Source organism: Kwoniella shandongensis, chromosome 4 (assembly GCF_008629635.2).
Source record: "Kwoniella shandongensis chromosome 4, complete sequence".
Lineage (NCBI taxonomy): Eukaryota > Fungi > Basidiomycota > Tremellomycetes > Tremellales > Cryptococcaceae > Kwoniella > Kwoniella shandongensis.
The window spans coordinates 1,180,236-1,205,285 of NC_089290.1; the positions used below are offsets into that span (position 1 = coordinate 1,180,236).

Here is a 25,050-nt window from a genome sequence, read left to right on the forward strand (position 1 = left end):
GGACAGACAATGAGGATGAAGCAAGAGGAAGACGGCTCTATTAGCTTTCGACTCTAGAGGATATTGTTGTTGATGCAGTCCTGTATGTATGCGAGTCCACTCACGTTATTGCAAAATTGTGATAATTCCCCCAAAACGTGAAACGGACGGGATGTCAATATCCAAGGTCGAAATTTCGGTTTTCGAGTTTTGGTATTACAAGGATTCGCACAAAAGACGAATGATTCTTGCTAGCTCTGTGATAAGGTGATGATGGGAGAGAACTGGTAGTACAGTGAGGGTTGGGGTTTGTTACAACGACACACTCTCTATATGCTTATGCACTTTTTGGTTGTGTATATGATCAATTGATTGATGTATTGTACCGTTCACTTCACTTGACGAAATTTGGGAAACCGCAAAGTCGCTCAGAGGAGTGTGAGAGTGAGAACCTCGTGGCATCTCATAGACTTACTTGAATCACAATCTCACCATACAGGAAACGCCGAATAAAGTTCCGCCTTTTAACCTTGCAAGTGGCAGGCGTACTCCTCCCTTGCATACCGTATCACATATCTCATTGGTACTAAACAACAGCCTGCCCTAGTGCATGCATATGACAGCATCTGATATCATGAACGCACGCACATGCAGCATGCAACATCACAACCATGCAACCGAGAAGAACCAATATGCAGAAAGAAAGCAAATGCCATCATGGATGTACAAACCCCTACATCGTCCCTCTACTCCCTGCTGCTGACCATCTCGTCGCGTAAAGTCAACCGCTTAGTTGTTCTGTAGAAGGAGAAAACAGAAAGTCAGCTTTGCCCTTTGATTATTGCTAGCATATAGTATGCGCTTATAATGAAGACGTCGACTCACCTTGACGAAACCGATGGCGGCAGACTTCTCACGGAAGCACTGTCGGCACATGTCAAGTCCCCTATATGAACCAAACGAACAATGATCAGTTCCTTGCTCGACGTCCTCCAACAATCGTACAAAGACGCAAAAGCTAAAGGTAAACGTACCACTTTCTGTAAACGCAAAGATAAGTCAGCATACCATCCTCTCTACGATGGACAATGTCGATCCACTTACCGGATGAGACCGGCCTGGTGAGCACAGACTCGGCATTGACGAGAGCCCTTGCCGTAAGTCCTGGGTCTGAACAAGGGGGACGAAGAGTCAGTACGCCATTTTCCACCGACTGCAATCTCCTTCACTATCCCAGAGTCCCCTCCGTCCCACACCATCCCGGTTGGTCCCACATATGTCCTCCTTTCTTCCAATTGGTGACCGATGAAGAATGGTTTCGAGGGTTATTCGAGGGTGTGAAGGAATAGGGATGCGTCGATACGACAGCAACACTGTTGTTGGTGGTCCCCAACTTCCACACCAGTACACCACACAGTCCCGCCCACGTCTTCATCGACCCCAACTACACCGCCCTTCCGCTTCTCACACCCATCCTTTCCAGCTACCCATCCTTCTCCATTGTCCCACTATGACTTCTCCTCCTATCCAACAATCCACTGAATCACAACTCCAACTCACCGGGAGAACCAAACGTTAGAGTGAGCCCTAAAGAGTTGAATATATATCAGCTCTGCTTCCTATAATACGCGCACAATCCCAAATGTCAAACTCACATATTGAATTATCGGTTGGTGAGACTTGATGTCTTGTCTTGATCTATTTGGCGATAACCACGACGTCAGCTGCCATCCATTACACCTTCGCCCACGCCTCTTATTCTCCAACACCGCCAATCCCCTCTCTATCGTCTTCACACCTTTCTACGCAGCCTACTCCTCCAATCGTTCTTTTCCTTCCCTACTCCATCACACACAACGCATCCCAATTGACGATGGGCTCATACTCACTTTATGCACGAATGCGATGGCTCGACGTAAGGTGTTGTTCTTTTGAAGGCTGAAGAAACCAGACAGACTGTATATCACACGGTAGTTCAACGAAAAACCTCGAATCGTTGCCAGGGTGCAGAGGCAACCAGTCAGTGGTCCGTAGTGAGTATGGGTGAGCCTAAACTGAGCGGAATCAAAAAAGAGACGGTTTCGTGGAGACGAAATTACCGAAATCCCGACAAGTGGGCTATACTGTGTGGCACTTTTGCATGTGTTTCAGGTTTCAGGTAGGGCAACCAGCGGATGCATGTATGGACATGTTGAAACAGCTCGCACTTCCATGCTCTCTCTACCTTCCAGCATCCATTTGCATTGTTCTTCAGATACTGGGATGATCGACTATCTGCAAGTATGATTAGCTATAATCTTCGAATGCTTCCGGGACACAGGTAGCTTACGGTGCTATGTCACTTCAGTTCGTCGAGTGACTGCTGCGTAGCCGTCAGTCTCATGTCAGTCTCACTTGCATCGGTAACTCACTCTCCGGTGCCACCTTTCAACGCGTCGATTAGCTCGATTTGGGTCTGTAACAATCCGTCCAGCATCTCATGAGCGTCTCTCATCGCCTCTTGATGCTTCTTGAGTTCTAGCATAGTTCTGACCATAGCTTGTTCTTCGCGCTCCATCATCTCATAAACTCCCCGGATCGTCATGATGTTGTCTTGCAGCTTGTCGAATATATTTCCTTGTACTAATGGTCCAGGTGCATTGCCAATGAGGTCAGGCCGGAGGCGATCGACTTCTGAGCTATCATAGCCGGAATGAGCGATCGGAGTCGACATCGAGGAGCCGCCGAGCGTCGAAGGGGTCGCAGAATTGTCGAGCTGGGAGGTCCTTGCTTGCTTTCTTGGTCGTGGGGGAGTATTAGGGATATCCGTCATGTCGATCGTGTCGAAAGATCTCTCTTTTTCTTTCCCCTTGTTTCTTGTTGGTTGAATGAGCCGTTCACTCGTGCGGTTACTCAGCTTGATTCCGATACATTGGAAATCATCTTCGTTATCTGACAACACCTCGTAGGCGATCGGGGCTTGTACATCAGGTGAAGGTGGAAGAGACTGTCTTTTGGCAGGAGGGGGAGGTTCTGGGGTATCTCGAGACAAAACGGGTCGTGGTGATCTCTTCGAGGTTCTCGATGAAGTCGATTCATCTTCGCTGTACGAATCATAATCGCTCCTCGAATCTGATGAAACTGATTCGTCGACTTTGTCTGAAGCATCGTCGCAGCTCGAATCCGTCGACATCGACTCCTCCTCGCTGTTGGAGTCGTCGCCCTCTGATGTCGATCTATTCGATGTTTCGTCGTCACTCGACGCTTCTTCGACAAGAATGCAATCTTCATCATCGCTAGAATCGTTACCATGGTCGGAGATGTCATTCGAGGCCCTCGAGGGATGGTGCTTTGTGCTTGGACATGTGCTGCAATGACATCGTTTATAGTCAGGTCAGCTCGCTCCAAGTCAGTCCATCCCAGATTTCCGCCACGTCTCACCACCTCTTTTTGGCTGCGTAAGACCCACATACAGTGCACGGTGAGCTATGACGCTTTTCGAATCAAGTCACATGGACGATGCCGCTCACCAAAGTTCTCAGAGTAGAAAGCTGTGATCTGTTCACCGACCTTGACATCTCGCGTAAACTCGAGCTCGACATCCATGTATGCCACACCTGGAATTTCAGTGTCGAAATCAGGAGGAGGAGCATTATCGTAATCCCACTCGACGTTCGGCTCGCACGAGTGCTGTTCCCATATTCAGTATCAAGTCAGTGCATCAAGGCAATCTGACTTACATTTACCATTCTGGCTACACCGAGACCTAGGTGCACATAGTCCTTACCATTATAAGAATGGTCGAAAGTCAGACCATCATTGAATCCGTACAAAGAAGGCTTGGTAACACGTCTTGGAAAGGTGAAGAGAACAAAGCTAACACCAGTTAGGCTGACTTCGTGGGTGACAGGAAGAGGCACCTGGGAAGAGGACGAGTCCAGGTGATCTTGACCCTTAACAGGGATTAGTGTGCCATTGATGGACCGTTTCGTAGGTGTGGAAAGCTTTAGAGGTGCAGCTTTCTGCATTGTTCTGCTCCGCTTGGGACGTTCGGTGGGAGAGCAGAATAGACCGACTTGATCTCCGAACTCGGGGCAAGATCGCGGTTTGATATCGGTATTCTTGAGGGTGTTTATGAAATTAGCTTCGACACTGTGTCAGTGAATGCATACAGTCAGTAGGGATAGCAGGGATGAGGACATTGACAGCCTCACTTTCCAATCCACCAATTTGGGATTTCATTCCCCTGCCTCTTGGTCTGAGTGTGAGCGCTGTTATGCATGGTCCTGATCAACATCGACATACAAGATACATCGGAATGCGCGATAAAAGTGAGTCATTTTCGCTTACATATTCCTGATCATGTCAATCACAGTCTTCCTGTCGTCACACCCTTTCACCCTTTCCTGCAAAGTCAATGTGACCACATCAGTAACCTTCCTTCCTTTCGCCCGCGACTCTGGCTGTGTGACCATCAGGTTTCGTCGCGTCCCTCGTATCGGTCGACCCTCTTCTTTGACATAGGTAAGTGATCATGAGGGTCGATACTCACTCCTGTTCTTGGATTGATCAACAGCTCTTCAACCTCATAATGATATTTCTCCGTCGCCCTTTGTGCAGGTTTGACCAGACCGAAATATGCCGCAAAGAGCTCATGATAGAGTTGCTCGTATGCACAGAGTTGGTGCAGGATCTCAAGAGCGAGAATATCTCGGCGCGAAAGAGGGGGAAGAGGGCGTCTGCGTGTCATGTCTACCCGAACGGCTGCGAGGCGGGAGAAGGGAAGGAAGGCTGAAAGCAAACCGGTCAGGTTCGTTCGTCAAGGCGTACACCGTTGGTCAGTATCCTATAGTTGGGCGGGAATGCATGAGCGATTGTGTCGGTGGATATGGTCAGTGGTTTGGATGGGGAGAGCCTTTCATATAGGTTGCACGAAAAGGGAAGAAGGAAAGCAGATATGTTAGGGGCAAATTGTCGCGATTCTGAAGTGTCGTTGCCACCCGATCTTCCGAGCGTTTGTCGTGTTCGACGCACAGACCCTCCAAACATCTTGATCCTGTAAATGGCAGTACACCATTGACACAGTATTGCAAAATTCAATGATGTCCTATGTACGTCGTTAGTATAGTTATGCTTAGCCTACAAATACATCAGATCCGAAATACAATAACGACATTAATACATTACTACCTCCGTTCTATTCTTCTCGCTCAAGCCGCCTTGACTTCATCCTCCAACTTCAATCCCAATCCAACGGGCGCAAGCGGTTTTCCCTCACCCGACACTTCGTTATCGTCGCCCTTTCTCGGCGTCACCTCTCCCAGTTTCAGCTCATCATGAGGTCTCGGTGATGGTGTCGCTGCTGTTGTCGCAATCTGCGGCGGTTGCACTAATGGAGAAGACATCGCCCACGGGTTACTTTCCGCCGGTAAGGATACAGACAAGGACGAAGCCTGTTGTCCCATCTCTTCCGGTTCGCTCGAGATGGAGGACATCGTCATTCCGATTGGTCGGTTGATGTGATGAGGGACGGGCGCAGGAATACCGATTCGATCAATATAACTTGCTGATAAGGCGGGCAGCTCCACCAGAGGCGATGTTTCGATGTCATCCTCGAATCCGTCTCCGACGTGGTGGATCGATTTACGCAACGCCTCGTAGTGCTTGTCGAGATCTCGAGGTTCAATGTCGAGATCGGGAGTGACCGCTTCGCTCTTTCTCTCTTCTACATCCTCGTCCTTCTCCTCCGCTTTCAGATCCAGATCGTCGACCTTGCCGCCCAACACCTTGATAGTCTGTCTCAATGCCTCTCTCTCCTCCTTCACCTCTTTCAAATTTTCTTCCGCTTCCGCTCGTTTCCTCCTTTCATCTGCGACCATCTTGTTCGCCTCCTCGAAGAGCGCCTGACTCAAATTCTCCAATTCCGCTTCCATCTCGACCTTGCCCGTTTTTAGCTCCTGCAACTCCTTAGACATGGTGTCCATCTTGGCAACAGCTGCAGAATAGGCTTGCCGCAATTTGACCAATTCTTGGGTCGGGACATATGCCTTAGGAGGATTGCTTGCAGACACCGCTCGTGACGAAGGCACATTGGTCGTACTCATCGATCGAGATAATCCGGGTTGATCAGCCATTGATCGACTCACTCCCGTTTGTGTCTGAGTGCGGACAGCAGCTGGGCGTGATCCATCGGGTATGGCAGTGGGCTGGGAAGACGAAGTATTGACCATCGTCTGGAAGTCGAGACTCTTCCTTTCGGTCGACGGTGTAGCAGGTCGAGACGAGTCAAGAGCAGCCATCATCTGTGCAGGCGACGGGACATTCACGTGTCCCAAACCTCCCGGCAACTTCTTCTTCCCGCCGTTCCAAAATCCCCATGACTTGCTTGAATCGGTCGCTGAGGCTGATTGGGCCGATGCGCTTCCCGTAGAGGGGATATACAAACTGGTCGGGCGTGGTTTCGCATCATCTAGAGAGACTCGTGCGGGTGTCCGGGCCGCAACCGTGGCGGGGGTGGCCATTGGGTTGGCGCTGGAGGTAGAGGCTCGAACATGATCGCCTGTCGTTCGCGGTGTTCCGTGCGACGAAGACCTAAGAGGCGGGCCGGGAGCCGAAGGGCTCGGACCAGTGGCGGACGTATTCCGAAGGACAGGGCTTCGACCGCCAGGAGCCGTGGCGGCGGGACGCTTCTTGAGTTGGTCTTCCAGCATCTCGGAATTGGCTTCGGCCATAGCCAGGTTCGAGCGAGCGATTTTCAGCGAGGTGAGCAATGTGGAATGGGAGGCAAGGAGAGCGGCGTGTGATTTGGTCTGCACAATTCGGATTAGTTGGATCGACCTATGCTGTAACATATTTCAGTACTCACCATTTCATTGACCCGACCCAAGACTTCTTGCAATACTTTCTTCACGCTGTCATCGGCACCGCCGTTCCCCTGAACGACCGCCTCCTTCTTTTCCCCTCCTTCCGTGTTCTCAGCTCCACTGGCAGCTGGCGTATCCTCGTCTTTCGCGGCTTCCGGAACCGCTTCTTCATTCGAGACCGCTACTTGCGCTTTAGGCTCTTCCTCCTGCTTCGCTGCCGTCTTGATCTCAACTTTGGGTCTCTTCCCCTTTATGACAATAGCTTGCTCGTCCTCATCGTCCGACGGTGACGCAGGGCCAGTCAATCTGGAATATCCTCCTGCAGCATGGCCTCCATCGTCACTCTCCTCGTCCTCTTCCAAGTCGTTCTCCTTCGATCCCTTTCCGAAAAAGCCAAAGCCCTTAGACGAAGAGGCGTGAGATTCGATTGACAGTGAAGATGGGGGTTTTGATAGTTTCCCAGCTGGTGCTGGGGGTGGAGGCAGTAGTGGGAAAGCCTTCTCGACTGCCGGTGCTGGTGTGGATGAGCGGGTGTCGGCTACAGCGACAGCCGACGGCAGTGATGGGATAGGGATGCCGGACAAGGTCGACCACCGTTTCAGATCTTCGTCCGTCACGATACCTTCTGCAGCGGTATGGTTCGCTACATCGCCCTCTTGTACTGTTCCCGCCAGTGATTCCGAAGTCGCGGTGAGGACGGCTGCCTGTGGTGGAGTGTTAACCGGCAAGGGACTGAGTAAGCTTCTTTGTGGTGGAGCTTGCGAGGTCGACGAGCCTGGTGTCGGTGCTGGAGAGGTCGAAGTCTCACCTCGAGATGGTGTACCAGCTCTTGACGCAGCGCTGCCTGTGCCTGCGGTAGTTGGAGGACGTGATGATCTCTCCGAAGCTGGAGTGTGGTGGGCATGTTCTCCTTTCCCGCTGGCGAGTTGCGCTGCTAGCAAACTTGGTGGTAGCGGTTTGTTGCAGAACGGACACATGATAGGTTCGTCCCCCATTCCTGGCACTTCTGGTATTTCATGTGAGAGCTTACGCTGAATTGCCAGCTCTTTGCCATCCTCCTCTTCAGGCGTGTTGTTCCCTGTACCTGGGGGTAAGAAATCGTTCGACATCTGACTGATCTTCCGTCCGATGTTCTTCAGTCGAGGAGGGATCGTGACCCCGGGAAAATCAAAGGCCTGGTTGTTGGCTGTCGAAAGATTAGGCGAGGTCTGGGTCGAATAAGGCTGGTATAAGCCCATGGCCATACCACCGGAGTGCATCGGGTTCATGTGGGTACACTATCTTGAGAACCGTGAGGGAGATGAACGATTCGATAGCCCTGATGTAGGTATGGGGACGCACGCAAGCAAGTGAGAATCTAACTATACAGTGGATAGATGCAAGTTTAGTGTGTGGAACGACGTGGTGATGTGTACACTGGTATCTGTCTATTTTGATGGAGACTGAGATGTGGGACTACTTGTCAACCTGTCTCCGACATGCATCACGCGTGCAAACAGCATTTCGACAACAGCCGAATAATGAATGAATGACGTTGTTACGTTATCCATAGGATTCACCTTTGGTATTCGGTGTATTGGTGGTGGTGTGAATTAGGCGTGCAGATGGGATTCTAGAAAGGAGTCATCATCGCTGAACTCCGAAAGCAGAATGGTTAGTGAGTTTGAAAACAGCATGAAGGCGTCATGGACTGACTAACCATCCCCTCTCCGCAACACATATGTATATATTCGGGAACTTGGACTCTTTACATACACCTTGTCTTTATAGCCATACAACCACATAGTAACATCACCACAACACCTCATACAGGTACAAACACCAGTCGAATCGTGCGCACTAGATCGCATCGCTGTGCGACAATACAATCGACACAAAACTTGTCACCTGAAATTTTCGGCCGGCCTCCTCCTATATCTCCACCATGGGCTTGTCTAGACAAGCAAGGATCATCACCTTGCTGGTGATAGATTCCATCTTCTTCCTCATTGTGAGTGTTGCAACCGAACGACGTGGTCAGTGCATTAAGCTAAACTATCGACTCGCTTGTAGGAACTGATCACAGGTTATGCGGTTGGTTCTTTGGCGCTCGTCGCTGACTCATTCCATATGCTGAAGTGAGTGAAAGATACCGCACAATCCTTTGTCTCCTCAGACCATCAATGTCGGAGCCTGACCATTGTCTTCTCTCTCAGTGACGTCCTCTCCCTTGTCGTCGCGCTTTACACTATCAAACTCGCTACTTCGCCCTCTTCCGCTGCCAACTCGTACGGTTGGCAGAGGGCTGAAATTCTCGGTGCCTTGATCAACGGTGTCTTCTTGGTGGCCCTTTGCATGTCCATCTTCCTCGAAGCTGTCGGTCGTATCGTCGCCCCGCCTGAGATCACGAACCCCAAGTTGATTGTGGTCGTTGGAAGTTTGGGTCTGTTGAGTAACATCGTTGGACTTTTCTTGTTCCACGGTGAGTACCGACTCGCGTCGACTTGGAACTCGATGGAGCGTCTCCATCACTTCTCCTCTTATTGTATGCAAATCGGGACCGTTGACTGACGCTTTTTAATTCGTTCAGAGCATGGCCACTCTCATGGTCATTCTCATGGCGCTGTCGCCTTGCCTGAAGGTGAAACCGACAACGACGATACCCCCGAGCGAGAGAATTCGGTTTCCGAGCTATACCAACACCCCGCGCAAACTCGTGCGCAGGTGATTGAGACGGCCGCAGAATTCGGCTATGGTCAACCCGCGTTATCTAGCTCATACGAAAGTGGTTTGGCTAGTATCAAGTCTCCTCCAGGTCACGGCCGAGCTTCTTCCGCCAGTCGACGAAACAAGAGGAGCAGTATCAGTCGTCCTCGTCAGGGGAGATTGGGTAGCGCTTCGAGGATTCCTCCTGTTCCGGGACAGAATGAAGATCTCCCCCCTGTCGGAATGGATAACTCGGTGTCTTCGACCGCATCAACTTCGACAGCTGTTGCGGAGTCTTCTTCCGGTAAGGGCGTCACTCCTATCAGTGAAGGACATGAGCACGAGCACGACGATCATGATGGACATGGCCATAGTCACGATGCCACAACGACATTGGCGAAGAATTCTAATGATGCGGAGGCTGGACACGGTCACGATCATGGACATGGCGGACACGGTCACTCACACGGATCTATGAACATGCGCGGTGTCTTCTTGCACGTCGTCGGTGATGCGTGAGTAGTTAACAATCCATCTGAGTGTAGGATGCAAGCTAAACCTATCCTTCTAGGCTTGGTAACGTTGGTGTTATTGCTGCTGGTCTTGTCATCTGGTTGTGAGTCTTTGTGTGACTCATGTGCATATCAGAATTGGAGACTGATGTCATTACGCCCACCAGCTGCCAAGGCCGATGGACATTGTATTTCGACCCCGGAATTTCACTTTTCATTACCTGCATCATTTTCTCATCGGCCCTTCCTCTTGTCAAGTCCGCCTCATACATTCTTTTGCAAGGTGTACCTTCACACGTCTCCCTCGACGCGGTCCGACAATCGATTGAGGATGTGAATGGTGTGGATTCGGTCCACGAGTTGCACATCTGGCAGCTGTCTGAGTCTACTGTCGTTGCCAGTGTTCACGTCCTGATCGTACCTGGTCAAGACTACATGGCGGTTGCAAGTGGTATTCGTCAATCTATGCATGGCCACGGTATTCACAGTGTCACGATTCAACCAGAGTGAGTCGGAGGCGTCAAGCCCTCGCGCTTCAAGTGAAGTGACTGACATTACTGCTTTCTTCAGGTTCTTTGCTGAAGAAGATGACACACAAAATGTCAGTTCAGACCCATGTCTTTTTCAAGTGTACAAGACTCAAGCTTACAAGGTGCATCCACTCTACAGGGAGACGCATGTCTGATCAGGTGTCCACCCGACCAGTGTGGCGGCGATACTTGCTGTCCACCGGGAGCCAAGGTCGGCCAGTTGGTGGACGTGGATGAGCATGACCACGAGCACAGCGAGCAGACTACTACCTCATCGTAAATGGCGTCTGAATAGAAGCGAGGAACTGGAGCAAACGATACGGAATCAGAACTTTGAGAAGAACAGGTGATCGAAGTTGAGAATGGAGATGGATATGAAGTAGAAGGCAGAATAACTGTGTATCCGGGTTATCATACAAATCGCTATCCTTGTAGATATGCACCTCCTTTTCTCGAATTCGAGTGTTGGGCACGATAGATCGTCTCTGTTTTTATGCATAATGGGACGAGCCCCAATGTCTTTCGGCCCCACCGAGCGGGGGTTCGTGTATGATCACCACGTGGAATAGGAAATGTCTGTCAGGTACGCGTCAAGGAGCACAGCAGCAGCAACAGCAGCGAACAAATTCCAGAAGCGAGAAAAAGACAATAAAGACGCGTTCCGGGTTTGTTCTTGGCTACTATACCCCTTCGACATTACAATACCACAAACGTCTCAACTCATCGAAAGACCATAGCATACAGCTCCGAAAGCACTTGCACGATGCCACGACATACCATTGCATTCTCGTTACCTACACCTCTACCTGCACTTCCTACGACACCTCGACCCTCACCTTCACCTTTACAAAGTACAATCACCTCCACTCTCTCTTCGACAGACTACGACCTTGTCTCTCTACCACTAACCAATCATCTATGGCAAGAACGATGGGAACGACTCTGTCTTCGACCTATGGAAGATGAAGAAGAATTGGCGAGATTGTCTCCGCAACAGGCCGAAGCTAGAGAACGGGAGAGGGAAGCGGTCGATAGGGAAGCGGATCTATGGAGAAGAGATGGAGGTCTGAGGAGAGAAGAAGTGAATGTGACTAGGCTGGAAGAAAGTCAAGCGATCGTCGCTACGGCTAGTGAATGGTTGGAGCTAGATTCCCCAGATGAGGGTATCAGATTTGACTCGGAGTTGGTGAGTTTGCTTTCAAACAAGCAAGTGGAAGTAGTATCTAATACATCTTGTCATCGGGGTAGGCCCTTCGAGCGGAGCTTGCACAAGCTCTTTATCTCTCTTTACCAGTCCTGATCATCCCCGCACCATCACTTGCCAATCGAGCGCATCTTCCTTCTTATGCGCGAACCATCTCAAACTTGCTACAGATGGGAGGACCCTCCGCTTTCACCCAAATATCAATAAAGATCCCAGTGTCAGACCCACTCGAATTGATCACTCAAGGTCCCGCTCCTTCTGCACCGTTACCACCACCAACTTCCGCTTCCGGATCGTTGAGCAATAAACATAAACGCATTTCGAGTCTCTCGACCCGACCGACGAGTATGCATCAAGCTCAGTTGAGCGCAATGATGGCTCAAGCTGCAGCAGCCGGAGGTCAAGGTCTCCGGGTGGTGTCGGGTGCGAGCTCGACATTGAGCGCGAGGAGTGGGATGGCACCGATGGCAACGGGTGATCCGAGCTCGACTTGGGAGATGTGGGATTGTATAAGGACGTTGTGTGGTTATCACCCTCGTCTGTCCGTCAGTGAGTGAAAACAACCCTTTTGACATTGGGGTCATTATCGTAGGTTGGACCGGTACTGATCAGATACCGCAGCGCTTGACTTGACAAATCCCCTTCCACCCAGTGTTGGCGCTCTCGCACGATGGACAGCAGAGCCAGTAAAATACATCTGGCTGCCGGCTGGGTCGTTCATCCCCAATGCAAAGGGATATCCTGTGCTCAGCAAGGCGTGTCAAGCTTTCTTAAGGGGTATGGCCAAGGTGAGTGTCTACTTCTCTCCCACCTCTGCTCCCTAATCCCGCTCGCACGTCTCGCACGATGGCATGCTAGACACAGGCTGACTCTATGACTCTCGTAGCAAAACCCAACTTACGTCCTATCTCACACCACTCTCTCCCGACATCCTAACGGAGGAGCCAACGCATACCTCCAATATGTCCGCCACGTCACTTCGACCCCCATTCCTGGACCCAATGGTACACCGTTACCTCCATCGGCGGAAGAGTTTGCCTCGGGCTATGCAGACTACCTTCAAGCGCCTCTACAGCCTTTAATGGACGATTTGGGTAGTGCGACCTACGATGTGTTCGAAAGAGATCCAGTCAAGTATAGGCAATACGAAGAGGCTATCACCTTGGCCTTGTCTGACTTATCGGCGACCAAGAGGCAGTGAGTGTCCCTTCTTTGCCACGTTGGCTTCTTACAAGTCGTGAGCGAAACGCTAACCGCTTCCTTTCGCAGCGTTGTCACAGTCGTTGGAGCCGGTCGAGGACCACTTGTGGCATGTACATTACGAGCGCTACAACGTTCAGGTCGACAAGCCAACGTCTACGCCGTCGAGAAGAACGCCAATGCCTTTATCACGCTGGAAGAGCGAAAAGCTATAGAGTGGCAAGATGATGTTCAGATCCTGTTCGGGGACATGAGGAATGTGGTGGTTCCGGAACAGTGTGATATCATGGTGTCAGAGCTGTTAGGCAGTTTCGGAGACAACGAATTGAGTCCCGAGTGTCTGGATGGTGCTATGAGGTTCCTGAAGCGTGAGTGCGGTCGTACGATTCGACACGATGAACCTTGAAGCTGACGTTCATGGAATTCCGAAGCCACCGGTATATCTATCCCTATCTCTTACACTGCACACGTCGCCCCTATCTCCTCGGCCAAACTCTTCCATGATGTCCATCAGCCCACTCGGCCTTCTGGAGCTGCCGAGACACCCTACGTCGTGATGATGTCTCAGGTGAACATGATTTCAGGCGATGGGGGTGGTGTATCAGGCAGATGTGGCGAAAGAGTGCAGCAGTGTTGGCAATTTGAACATCCCCGTAGGGATCTGATATTGGATGCCACAGGTGAGGCATTGATACCGTTCCAGTCTATCTCTTTCTGGCTGCTTGCTGATCGTGAAGTTCGTTGTGTTATCCAGGCACACCACTTACGAACACGCACAACACTCGATCGTCTACTCATACATTCCACATTCCCCACGCAGCGACCCTCCACGGTTTAGCTGGATACTTTGAAGCGCATCTGTACTCCAACGTCGGACTCTCTATACATCCCGATAACGCTCATCGAGTCTCGCCCGAGATGTTCTCATGGTTCCCACTGTTCTTCCCATTGAAAGAAGCTCTCTACTTGCCTTCTGGTGCGGAGCTCGAAGTCAACCTCTGGAGATTATGTGATTCTCGAGGTAGAAAAATATGGTACGAATGGTCGGTCGAATCTTATCTACCGATCACGATCCCTTCCGGCTCCGGTGCATCATCGGCTGGATTGGGACTGCCCGGTACACCCGGTGCAAGTAGGAATGTGAGTATGGCCAGTACTGCAGGTGGAGGACAACCGAGTCCAGTGATGGACGCTCCCTTTTCACCGGGACTGCAAGGTCCAGGTGGTCAAGCGGGGATCTTGGGAGGTGCAGGAGGTGGTGGTGAAGTCGGGAGAGTGAAGATTGGTCAAACGAGTTTACATAATACCGCTGGGGTACATTCATGGGTTGGTCTGTGATGAGGTTGAAAAATCCAACCAAGAAAGTGAAAATTTGGACATTGTCTTCAAAGCACAGGAAGCGATATAGGGGAAGAGGGTTATATAGTAGATACATTCTTACGGATGAATCCCGCAGTCAAAAATCATGTATGGACTACTGTGCAGCCCACCGGACAAAGTACACGAGTATGGTAACGTTGCATGGCGATGGGCGGAGTGCTCCCAGACTGGAAAACTGTAGAACAGGCTACTACCCTTCGTGATCCATTTAAAATCCCTACAACTCACTTCCAAACTGTCTCGATTCATTTCCTCTCCCAATCCCCTTCCCTTTCACACTCACTGCCACTGAACTCTTACTTTGAGCTAAGGAGACTAAAGACGAAGGAGGATGATAATCTTCGAAGGGATTGCCACCCTGTCTCTGACTACAGTCTGCCTCACTCGCTTGGGCGGCTACTTCACAACCATCAGACTGCTGGACGGATAATCGTCTATGGACCAGAGTGTTCGAGCGAGCTGGTACGACATTTTGGGTTTTGACTTGTTGCTGAGCACTGGTTGTGGCGGTATTGTGTCGAGACTGGTCTCGACGAGAAGAAGGGTTGACATATGCTGATGCTGGTGGACTTGCAAATTCGTCCTCTTCGTCATTGCCTTCCTCATCATCATTATCATTATCATCGTGGTCGTCATCATCGTCCACCCCGTCGTCTTCATCGTCATCTTTGTCAACACGAGAAGAGTATCGCTGAGTAGTGGAAAGTGCATGATTTGTCATTTGGGTCGGAGTAAGAGGTCTTGCTTGGCTTTGACAGTGGAATTCCTGGCCTTGATACGAACTACGAGTTTGCGTCGGGTTCTTGTATGCTACATCAGGGACATGATCAGTCCAGATTGGTCATCATGTGATCGTCCATTGGTGAATGGCGGACTTACGAGTAGTCAGCGCTGCGACAGATTGTCGACCGCATCGATCTTGGAGATGAGCAAAGCTCGGTTGACGCATGCTGCTAATACCAACACCGCTGGTGGTCCTGCCCATACTGATCCTGGATGGCGCAGAGGTGTTCGCCGACACTCGACGATGATCTTGTGGGTTTGTTGGGATCTGGGCCGTACTTCGACTTGAACCGATGTGTGATGGTCGACATTGATCATGCGATTGCCGAACATACGCTCTTTGTCCCTCGTCTTTCCTCGCTCCTTGCTCTTTCCTAGACACGGTATCGTCACTCGTAACGAGCACACTTGAGGATTTCCGAAGATCAGAAGTCTTCGAACAACTCTGTCTAACTTTCATAAATGGTAATGTGGTTTGTTTCTCCTTTGCTCGTTTCTCATGCACTCGCTTCACCCTCTCTGCTTCCCGTCTTTTCCTCAATGAGAGCGAAGAAGGCTCTCGTCTTGACGTCGAGGGAGTGATATCTGAAAGTGGTCTCGTGCTTGCTTTTACAGTTAGTTGTGGCGTGAAGCATGTCATGAGATGCTGGGTGACTTCTATTCCGGTCAAGCGATTAGACTGATGGAGAGTGGGATCAAACGGAGGTCGGTCTACAGAGCTTGCGTTTGCGGGTGTCTCTCGAGCTTCTTCGCGAGGTGGCGCCATAGGGAGCTTCGGTGCAGCTTCACCGTCTTTCTCGCCGAACGGAGTCGATTTGATCATTTCTTGCGGTGTAGGATGATTTGAAACTTGGTCCATTGAAGGAGCACCCTTGTTACCCGAAGTTGCCGCACCTTGCTTGTCAATGGTACCACTCCGTCTCGAGCTAAGTCGATCTTCGATCTCCGCTTCTTGCTGGGACAAGAGCCGATTCAAGTCTTTTAGTTGAGTCGGAGCAATTTGCTCCACCAAGGCATTGATATCGAACGATTCTTCACCTTCACCGATGTTGTTGAACAATGGATCCACTTCGGGAAGAAGAAAATCGGGCGAAGGAGGTGTTACATGTTGCGTTTGTGGCACAGGCGATACAGCTTGTGAGATCGTTGCTAGCCTTGGGGCTCGTGGCGGCCGCCGGCTCGTCGATGTTTGAGACAGGTGGTGGACATCTCCTTCGAGGTGAGATTGTGCTTGTGCTTGAGCTTGTGCAGGGGCCTGATCGCTTTGTTGCTCCGCGAGAAGCTCATTCAAAGCTAGGATGACTTCGTTAGGGTCGATTTTCGGATGCTCGTCTTGAACCTCACTCGAGGGAGGTTCCGCGTCTGTTACTTGAAGTGGCGGCATTGTCGGTACTTCGTTAGCTCTCGATGGGACATTCAGACCGGGCGGCTCATCTCGTGGTACGTCGTTAGCGAGGTCCTGAGTTGGGAACTGTCCAATATGCGGATCAATATCGTCATCTTCGATTAGCATGTCATCAATATCAGACTCAATATTCTCGTCGTATTGCTGATCCTGGGCGGGTTGATATTGCGCGACGAAAGCGGGAGGCATCTGACCTCTTGTCCTGCTACCCCTCGAGAAACGATCGTCACCAAACGAGTGACCCAGCACCACTGTTGGAGAGCGTCTTTCAACTGAGTCTGATTGGACCGATTGTTTGATGTTGGTTTCTTGACTAATTTTCCTAGCTCTTGGTTCGTCTTTCGTGAACGGCAGTCGTGGGATCTGTCTCTTTGAAAGAGGGCCATCAATTCGTGCTCGTTTGGTCCTCTTCGGTCTTGCAGAAGGTTCGTAGACGATCGGGTCAGAAGTCTGAGGGTCATCTTGTGAGGGGGTAAGTCCGCGAAGAGGCAAGAGCGGGGTCATCTCTTTCGTGAATCGTCTTTGCTTCCGAACGGAATCTTCGAATCTCGACTTTCTCGTAGCAGCAATCAAGTCGTTGTACCTCTGACCAGAAAGCTGTTTCCCAGTAGGATGGTTAGATGACCGACTGTTCTCCTGATACTGCTTAACATGCTCTTCATAGGGTATGCAGCTGATAGGCTTGGAGACGTATCCCGGGACAGGTCTGAGGGCTTTTCTGACTTTGCGAGAACGCCTTTTGGGGTGTTTCAATTGTACTCGTTCGATATAACTATATTCGTTATGTCAGCTGACGTTTTCTCTTCCATGAATGTCACCCACTTGTCTAGCCTAACCGCTGCAGATGGATTTGGATTCATTTCCAACCTTGCTTCCTCGCTCTTCTCCCTCAAAGCCCGACGTTCAAACTCCCTTCTCTTCTTCTTCCGTCTCCTCCTTTCCCGATCTGGGTCATGCCCATCCTCACTGGCGGCATGCAAAGGCAAATGTGGCAGGTCGAAAACTTTTGTCAAGGGTATATGTTGACTGTCCCGGTTTCTTTTTCGACGAGGTGGCGGACTGTCGGGGTCAAAAAGACCTGGTACCGCAGCACCGGGGAAGGGACCGTTTCTCGATCTTTTCCTGAGTGGCACATCTTGATTCGAGTCCATCTCACCAAGTGGAAGTGAAGGTGAGTCCAGCCACATACTTGTCGACCCTTTACGCTTGGCACCACGATAAGACCGCCGAGAAGATTGTTGCGAGAACTCGAAATGTTGATGCGTATCGAGAGGGTCAGGTAAACCGGATTTGTAGACGTGGGAACGACCTTTGCCATATGTCTTATTTTTCTTTCTCTTCGAGTGACGACTTTGGCTGGATTTGCTGACAGGCGAGCCCCTCTCTGAGAGTGTGCGGTGATGGACCCGTGTCGCATCCTCCGCATCGCTGTCTTCCACTAGGATGTCTCCTGCCCGAACAGATTTGCCTACTACACCTTCGCGCAACCGATATGACAAGGGAGCTGCAGAACGGGGATTGGCAGCGGGTATATGAGGGAATGGATCTCGCCAAGTACTGGAAGTGAGCGGGTTCTTGAAAGTGGCAGCGATCAGAGAAGTACCTCGACAGGGAGGAGTCGGATTTCCTGCTTCATCTTGCGTTGCGATAACCCGACTGGGCTGCGGAGCTTGATCATTGCCTTGTTGGCTGTCGAACACGTAAGGGGAGTGGTCGGGTAACCGTGATCGGGATCGACGAGTGGATGGTCGTCGGACGGGTGAGACGGATGTTTCCTCATCGGATTCCTCTTCTTCGCTCGAGTTATCGCTATCGTCAGACACGCGCAAGAACAGGGGCTCTCGTTTCCTACCTCCTGGAGGTACCTTCACTTCCCCAGGGTCAGGAAGGGACCTGGTGGATCCCACCAAAGTTCTCTGGTCAGAATAGAGTAGGGGCTGACGGGGTGTGATTGAGGTTCCTATTGGCATAGTACCAGACTTGGTGACATTCCGAGTACGAGATTGCTGTTGACCTTGATCAGGCTTCAAAGCCGGTGTCACCAGTACGGTTGCAGGTGGAGATGAAGTCGAAAGCGCACCTGTAGGTTGTGCAGGGGTGGTGACAGAATTCTTCGGGGCTCGGTAATCAGTGTCTCCTTCTGTACCGTCCACCTTGTTGGCCTTTGATTGTTCCGGTTGCGGAGCAGGCGGCGCCGGCTTTTCGACCCAAATACCAAACTCGTTGTAAAATCCTTCTTCTGGAGCCGTCAAATACGGTAGCGCTTCCTCTGCCTTTTTCTTTTTCTTGGTCAGAGGTCGCTTGGACGAGGAGCGACTGTTCGAGGCTAGGGAGCTGGAAGCCCTCTTGCTCGGAGCTTTCTTGGTGGGAGCGGTCTTCTTGTTGATGACATCAGGGTCTGACACGAAGGAAGTGGATGTTTTGGTGAGAGGTTGTTTGGTGGAAGATTTCGTTCCAACAGAAGTTGCAGCTGAATGAAGTCTGAGCTCCGGTTCTGTCTCTCGATAAAATATAAAAAGCTTACCTGTGCTCTTCACCTCCACCTTCTTCGCCACCAGTCCTCTTCCTTTGTCTCTAGTGGTCGAATCATTCCCGTTGCCCGGAAGCTGTACCTTGCTGGTCGTGAAAGTTGATTGCCTCCTCTTCTGATCTCCATAGTATCGTCTCTGTCTTCTTGGCTAGGCAGAATGGATGGGAGAACTCAGCGAGAAGGATTCAGGTGAGTTGGTAGTAAAGATCGCCGTCAACCACTCACCTGTTCACTGGGGTTTGAAGACGGTGGAGGGTCCAGAGGTATGTCATTTGCGTCTAGCTGACTGAGCCTGAACGACATGGTGAAGCAGGACCATGTACTTGCCACCGATGACCAAGTCTACGTGTGAGGCACGATAGCCGGCATGAGAGATAGAATGATGCTGAAAAGAAGGAGAGGAGGAAGGTGTAGATGTATATACACAATGTAAATGATTGAAATTGCCACTGGACCTCCTCCACCTCGCGTCATCTCTCCCCTTTTGGCCCCTGCTTAATCAATCTTGAATTCCATTCCTCACCTTCTCTCCTTCTTCTAGACATCGACACAAATCGCTTCATTGCATACTTACCAACTTCATACTTCCCTACCACTTCTCATCTCCATCACCTCCCTATCACCGGACCCGAAAGCGACTGCATAGAAAGTAGAAGAAAGGAATAGGCATCATGATCGTCAAAGTCAAGGTGAGCTCCTTCCTTCTCCATCCTCAATTGGTTGACGGGGCTAATGTACAGATGTAGACTCTTACAGGAAGGGAGGTGAGCTGAAGCATGACAGCATCTTGGCGTTGTAAAAGCTGACAAACTATCGTCCCCTTAGGTCGATATCGATGTTCAACCTGACATGACAGTATGTTCCCCCAACTATCTTGCCTTTACTCACCCTATCCATTGCTGATAAGGTTTGTGCTATCTGTGTCTCACAGATCAGTAAAGTGAAAGAGCGAGTCGAGGAGAAAGCTGGTATTCCACCTGTTCAACAACGGCTCATTTTCGGTGGTAAAGCCATGTACGTAACGTATTTCTCATCGATCAGTTCCTTCGTCCATCTCCTTCAACCTCGATGTTGTACTGATGATGAATTCCAACACAGGGCGGACGACAAAACAATTCAGGACTACAAGATCCAAGCGGGAGCCGTTATCCATCTTGTCCTTGCGCTTCGTGGTGGTATTCGAGCATAAGGGGGTTGCAGGATAGGAGAAACGGCAGTTGGATGTCATAGCAGAAAGGTGGAAGGACCATGGAGTAGATACTACCAATCATGCATGTAAACTACCTAATCGATCTAACATCCTCCATCCAAGCAATATTGATCAGTGACTAGGTCAGCAGCAGCCTCGATCTCGGTCAGCAAAGGAAGACTATATATACCAGCTTGGCTGTCTACGTATTATTAGATGGAACCTCCACTCTGGTTGACAACAAGTGCGACTCGTCTATTTCGGTGCCAGTCCGAAATTTGATCTTCTTCCCACCCATTTCATTTTACACATCAACACCTCAAAGAGACTCCTGAAGAGCAGCGCCAGAGAAGGGCGAAAACAAGTGCAATGGTCAAGCCGCCCATCCGAGCAGCTCCTTTCCGAGCGGGTCTGGCGAGACTTGCTCCCGGTCGAGGGAAGTTGACGGCTGGATTCTCGGTGAGTATTAGGCTTCAAAATCATCAACCTGGACATATTCGATGCTGATATGCTCGTTGCAGCAAATTCGATATCGACAACACGAGTCACAGACATTACAAGAGATAGCCAACGAAGACAATGTATGCATCTATCCTTCCCCTTTCCCTTGAGCAACATCAGCCCCGTGATTTTCCGCTGACATGCCCGCCTATAGGATTTTATCCTTTCCATCTTGCAAGCATCACCCTCTGTCCGAGATTCCCGTTCCTACCTGTCTTCCTTTGCTCCTCCACCTCCTGATCCGTCATCTCCACCTATAACGGAAGAAGCTACAGCCTCTACTACGACTACTGCTTCTGCTGCCAACCCCGAACCGAATATGCTTGTCACTTCGCTCCTTAATCCAATTCACCGACGACCAGCACTCGTCAAGATCCAAGGTCCTTTCACTGACGCTCAGATGGATTCTATCTGTCGTGGAATGGCCTACCTCCAACGAATGGGTCTTGTCAGCGTCATTGTTGTTGACCGTGATGATTTACCGTCGAATGAACCGTCTGATCGATTCGAAGCTCAACGACAGAGGATGATGGTTCGACACGAAGTGGAAAGGGTCGTGGCGTTCCTTGCGAGACACAGAGCGACGGCCCGTCCGGTGTTATCGACAGTTGCGAGGATGGCGGACCCAAGTGGAGAATCGTTGGACGGAAAACAGAGTGGGAAACAGGTAGAGAATGGGATCTTTGTGGAAGAAGAAGGATTGGATCATGTTAGACGAGCAGTCGCTGAAGGGGAGATACCCGTCTTACTGCCAGTTGCCTTGGACTCGGGCTGTCGATCACGTCGAATCTCGTCAAATAGAGTCTTACTCGCACTCGCCTCGGCGATGTCCACTCGACCGGATCCGGCTTCCGCTTCAACTTCATTATCTCCAACACCGACTACAAGGGATATCGACTTGACTCCACTCCGTCTGCTCGTGATAAACCGAGAAGGTGGTATTCCATCCTATGCTCGTGCAGGTCTTCCCCATTTATCTATCAACTTGGCTTCCGAATACTCATACATCAATCGAACCTTCCTCCCTCAGTGGACCGAGACCCATCCTACGGCATTATCCAGCTTGCGCTTAGCGAACGGGTGTCTCGCTCACATGCCTCGAGAAGCATCTGCTCTCATCGTCTCTCACCGTTCTTCCGCCGCTATGATCGCCAACTTGATCACCAACAAACCTGCCCATTCCGCCTCACTCCCCCATGCTCTACTCGTCGAATCGGAAGGTCGAATCACACGAGATACTCCAACCCTCCTTCGAAAGGGTTTGCCAGTCCGTGTCCTCCGAAGTATGGAAGAGGTTGATCAAGAGAAGTTGACTGCTTTGCTCGAAAAGAGTTTTAGGAGAGTATTGGATCGAGAAGCGTTCTACGAGAGACTTCGGAACGATCTCGATTTCGTCATTGTCGTCGGAGACTATGCCGGTGCGGCAATATGTACCCTTGAAGGTAAAGGGACTTCGACATATCCACATAACCATCCCGAACCGATTTGTTACCTGGACAAATTCGCAGTTCATCCTTCTCATCAAGGCGATGGTACAGTCGATTTCCTCTGGGTCGCATTACGTGATGAAACATACGGTCTTGGTCTCTTGGACGCCTCCAATCCCTCTATTGGTTCTTTGCGCGGTGTTGGAAAAGGCAGAGATTTAGTATGGAGGAGTCGTGCAGATAATCCAGTCAACAAGTGGTATTTCGAACGAAGTAGTGGGTTCGTTAGGACAAAAGATGGGAAATGGAAAGTGTTCTGGTGTGATGCCGAACAGAGATTAGGAGAGTTATGGAAGGAAAGAGAATTTGGAGGTGGGAGATTGGTCAAAGTAATGGAAAAGGAGGAGGTGGGTCGAGTCGATTGGTGGGAGAGGGAGATTGGACAGATCCCCTCAGCATGGGCGGCATGATACCGGGGACCAGGGACATTATGGTGATAAATCGATGACTCTGAATATAGCATTTCATGGCATGGAACAAGTACAGAACCAAGTTGTATATGCATAAAACCGATTTGACTATATATCCCCACAAAATACACACACTCTCTAGGAATCTACGCCGTCTTAGTTGGCTCACTTGCCAATCCTGTTCCTGGCAACCTCGACCTGCCTGGTGATCATAGACCTAGCAGGACCTCCAATCGCATTCCTCTTCTCGACACTTGTCTCGAAGTCAAAGACGTCTTTCACAGTCTCATCGAAATGCTCGCTCAAGTCTTCCCACTCGTCCATGGACAGATCTGAGATTTGTCGTTTGGTGTTCTCGGCCAAAGCGACGGCACGACCAGAGATGTGGTGCGTTTCTCGGAAGGGAACACCCTTTCGGACGAGGTAGTCTGCGATATCGGTAGCGAGCATGTCCATGGTCAAAGCCGCCGCCATCTTTTCGGGATTGATCTGTACAAGCGAAAAGAAGCACAGTCAGCAGATGCTGTGCAGGACTGGGACTAAGCGCAATTGGCATGGCCACTCACAGATAGCGTCGCAAGAACACCCTCAGCGATCCTCAAAGCAGCTGATACAGTGTCAACGGCATCGAAGAGTGGCTCCTTGTCCTCTTGCAAGTCCTTGTTGTACGTAGAAGGCACGCCCTTGAGGGACATCATGAATCCAGCCATCTGACCGAATGTCCTTCCTGACTTTCCTCGAAGCAGTTCGAGAGAGTCGGGGTTCTTCTTCTGAGGCATGATGGATGAGCCGGTACTACGACAGCACGAAAGTGTCAGCTACTGTGGGACGCTCAATACCATAAACAAAGCTGACTTACCTGTAGGCATCGCTGAGAAGAACGAAACCGAACTCCGCGGTCGAGTAAATGATCAAATCCTCCGCCAATCGACTCATGTGGATCTGAGTAAGACTCGCCCATTGCAACCATTCCACGATGAAATCCCTATCGGCGACAGCGTGCATCGAGTTCTCTCCGATCGATTGGAAACCCAATTCTGACCTCAACAACTCTCGGTCAAGTGAATACGGGTTACCGGCCAAAGCTGCAGAACCGAGAGGAAGGACAGAGATTCGGGGGACGAGTTGACGGAGTCGTTCGAGATCAGAGAGGAAGGATTGAGCGTGGGAAAGGAGGAAGTGGGACCATCGAACAGGTTGAGCTCGTTGTAAGTGGGTGTAACCGGGAAGGATAGCATCGACCTCTTTCTCGGCACGAGAAACCATGACGTTGAGCATATCCTTGAGGTATCCCTCGACTCGAGCAGTCTCGTCCATCTATATTTTACAGAAAGTCAGGCTTAATTCACGGCAGAACCATGTCAACGCCACCACGTCCACACTCACCAACCAGATTCGCATGTCAGTTGCAACTTGGTCGTTCCTACTTCGACCGGTATGCAACTTTCCACCAATATCCTTGCCAATGATCTCACTCAATCGCCTCTCGTTGGCAGTGTGGATATCCTCGTCATCAGCTTGGATGGCGAACTATAATCAACCGAGACACACAGATATATATCGTCAGTATCGAAGCGTTTCCGAGGCTTGAGTGTAGACCCACCTTGCCCTCTGCCCACTCGCTCTCGACAACTTTCAAGCCCCTCTCAATCTCCTTTTGCTCACTCTCAACGAGAATACCAGCTTTCAACAAGGCTTTGGAGAAAGCGATAGACCCTCGGACGTCGGCTGCGTACATTCGCTTGTCATATTTGAGCGATTGGTTGAATTCGTGCATCCTGAAATGGAGCATCAGCCAGACTGTTTCTGATCGTGAGGCAAAGGGGAAGATCAAACACGTACAAAGGGTCGGTGGAGCCAGTGAATCGGCCACTGCAGAAGAAGTTGCGATCAGTACACCGAACTTGGGGAGTAAATACCGCCATGCAGGACTGGACCAAGCTGGTCTATTCGCATCTTGGTGGGAGACGGTGATAAGCACTCACCCCCATAGCTTACGCTTGGTGAAATCTTGGTCTGAAGACATTGCGAGGTGTAATTTATGGAGATACACTAGATGGTGAAGGAGAGCAGAAGGTTGTAAAGGTAATTAGAGAAAAGTCATTGATATCTGTGCTATCTCTGCTATCGCTTCCAAAAAATCGGGTAATCCGTGCGCGACGCCTGACTCGGATCAACCACAAAGGCATGTTACGTAACCGGGCTGCATTGTGCCCACGTGGACCACGTGGCTAGTCAACTGATAGACGATTGACTGTTTTGTTGATCTTGATGATGACGAGAAGAGGAGAGGGGAGGATGGGGATGACGAGAGAACAGCAGCAGCAGGGGTAGAAAGGAATGCAGACAACCCCTCGATTACACCTTCTTGTCTTGCTTATCGTCCTCTGTGCCATATTCACTTTGACGAAAA

At 50.5% G+C, this 25,050-nt stretch overlaps 8 protein-coding genes across 8 annotated transcripts; 4 read left to right on the forward strand and 4 right to left on the reverse strand.

The window, feature by feature from the left end:
- Positions 1 to 768: 768 nt before the first annotated feature.
- CI109_102462 (40S ribosomal uS14 domain-containing protein) lies at positions 769 to 4,708 on the reverse strand (the record flags this gene model as incomplete). Its single annotated transcript, XM_032004384.1, has 12 exons — positions 769 to 777; positions 865 to 925; positions 1,014 to 1,019; positions 1,084 to 1,149; positions 1,540 to 1,566; positions 2,391 to 3,326; positions 3,400 to 3,412; positions 3,489 to 3,648; positions 3,699 to 4,110; positions 4,173 to 4,229; positions 4,309 to 4,364; positions 4,511 to 4,708. 12 exons carry the CDS (start codon positions 4,706 to 4,708, stop codon positions 769 to 771), a joined length of 2,001 nt encoding a protein of 666 aa, XP_031861249.1.
- Positions 4,709 to 5,168: 460 nt separating this feature from the next.
- Positions 5,169 to 8,089, reverse strand: CI109_102463 (uncharacterized protein; the record flags this gene model as incomplete). The annotated part of the gene is made up of 2 exons (XM_032004383.1): positions 5,169 to 6,767; positions 6,824 to 8,089. 2 exons carry the CDS (start codon positions 8,087 to 8,089, stop codon positions 5,169 to 5,171), a joined length of 2,865 nt encoding a protein of 954 aa, XP_031861248.1.
- Positions 8,090 to 8,745: 656 nt separating this feature from the next.
- Positions 8,746 to 10,828, forward strand: CI109_102464 (uncharacterized protein; the record flags this gene model as incomplete). The annotated part of the gene is made up of 8 exons (XM_032004382.1): positions 8,746 to 8,811; positions 8,874 to 8,938; positions 9,017 to 9,282; positions 9,391 to 10,021; positions 10,078 to 10,122; positions 10,186 to 10,524; positions 10,589 to 10,619; positions 10,688 to 10,828. 8 exons carry the CDS (start codon positions 8,746 to 8,748, stop codon positions 10,826 to 10,828), a joined length of 1,584 nt encoding a protein of 527 aa, XP_031861247.1.
- Positions 10,829 to 11,311: 483 nt separating this feature from the next.
- On the forward strand, positions 11,312 to 14,290 carry CI109_102465 (uncharacterized protein; the record flags this gene model as incomplete). Its single annotated transcript, XM_032004381.1, has 7 exons — positions 11,312 to 11,734; positions 11,797 to 12,301; positions 12,374 to 12,540; positions 12,639 to 12,949; positions 13,022 to 13,320; positions 13,384 to 13,632; positions 13,707 to 14,290. The coding sequence occupies 7 exons, from the start codon at positions 11,312 to 11,314 to the stop codon at positions 14,288 to 14,290; spliced, it is 2,538 nt and encodes an 845-aa protein (XP_031861246.1).
- A 259-nt stretch (positions 14,291 to 14,549) lies between these two features.
- CI109_102466 (uncharacterized protein) lies at positions 14,550 to 19,353 on the reverse strand (the record flags this gene model as incomplete). The annotated part of the gene is made up of 5 exons (XM_032004380.1): positions 14,550 to 15,142; positions 15,212 to 17,292; positions 17,343 to 18,990; positions 19,045 to 19,198; positions 19,276 to 19,353. The coding sequence occupies 5 exons, from the start codon at positions 19,351 to 19,353 to the stop codon at positions 14,550 to 14,552; spliced, it is 4,554 nt and encodes a 1,517-aa protein (XP_031861245.1).
- A 368-nt stretch (positions 19,354 to 19,721) lies between these two features.
- On the forward strand, positions 19,722 to 20,239 carry CI109_102467 (ubiquitin-like protein-NEDD8-like protein RUB3; the record flags this gene model as incomplete). Its single annotated transcript, XM_032004379.1, has 5 exons — positions 19,722 to 19,739; positions 19,797 to 19,814; positions 19,876 to 19,905; positions 19,982 to 20,064; positions 20,149 to 20,239. The coding sequence occupies 5 exons, from the start codon at positions 19,722 to 19,724 to the stop codon at positions 20,237 to 20,239; spliced, it is 240 nt and encodes a 79-aa protein (XP_031861244.1).
- A 369-nt stretch (positions 20,240 to 20,608) lies between these two features.
- CI109_102468 (amino-acid acetyltransferase, mitochondrial) lies at positions 20,609 to 22,637 on the forward strand (the record flags this gene model as incomplete). The annotated part of the gene is made up of 3 exons (XM_032004378.1): positions 20,609 to 20,698; positions 20,761 to 20,820; positions 20,895 to 22,637. 3 exons carry the CDS (start codon positions 20,609 to 20,611, stop codon positions 22,635 to 22,637), a joined length of 1,893 nt encoding a protein of 630 aa, XP_031861243.1.
- Positions 22,638 to 22,802: 165 nt separating this feature from the next.
- On the reverse strand, positions 22,803 to 24,663 carry CI109_102469 (argininosuccinate lyase; the record flags this gene model as incomplete). Its single annotated transcript, XM_032004377.1, has 7 exons — positions 22,803 to 23,126; positions 23,204 to 23,432; positions 23,497 to 23,954; positions 24,024 to 24,167; positions 24,241 to 24,415; positions 24,480 to 24,509; positions 24,623 to 24,663. 7 exons carry the CDS (start codon positions 24,661 to 24,663, stop codon positions 22,803 to 22,805), a joined length of 1,401 nt encoding a protein of 466 aa, XP_031861242.1.
- Between the last annotated feature and the right edge of the window lie 387 nt (positions 24,664 to 25,050).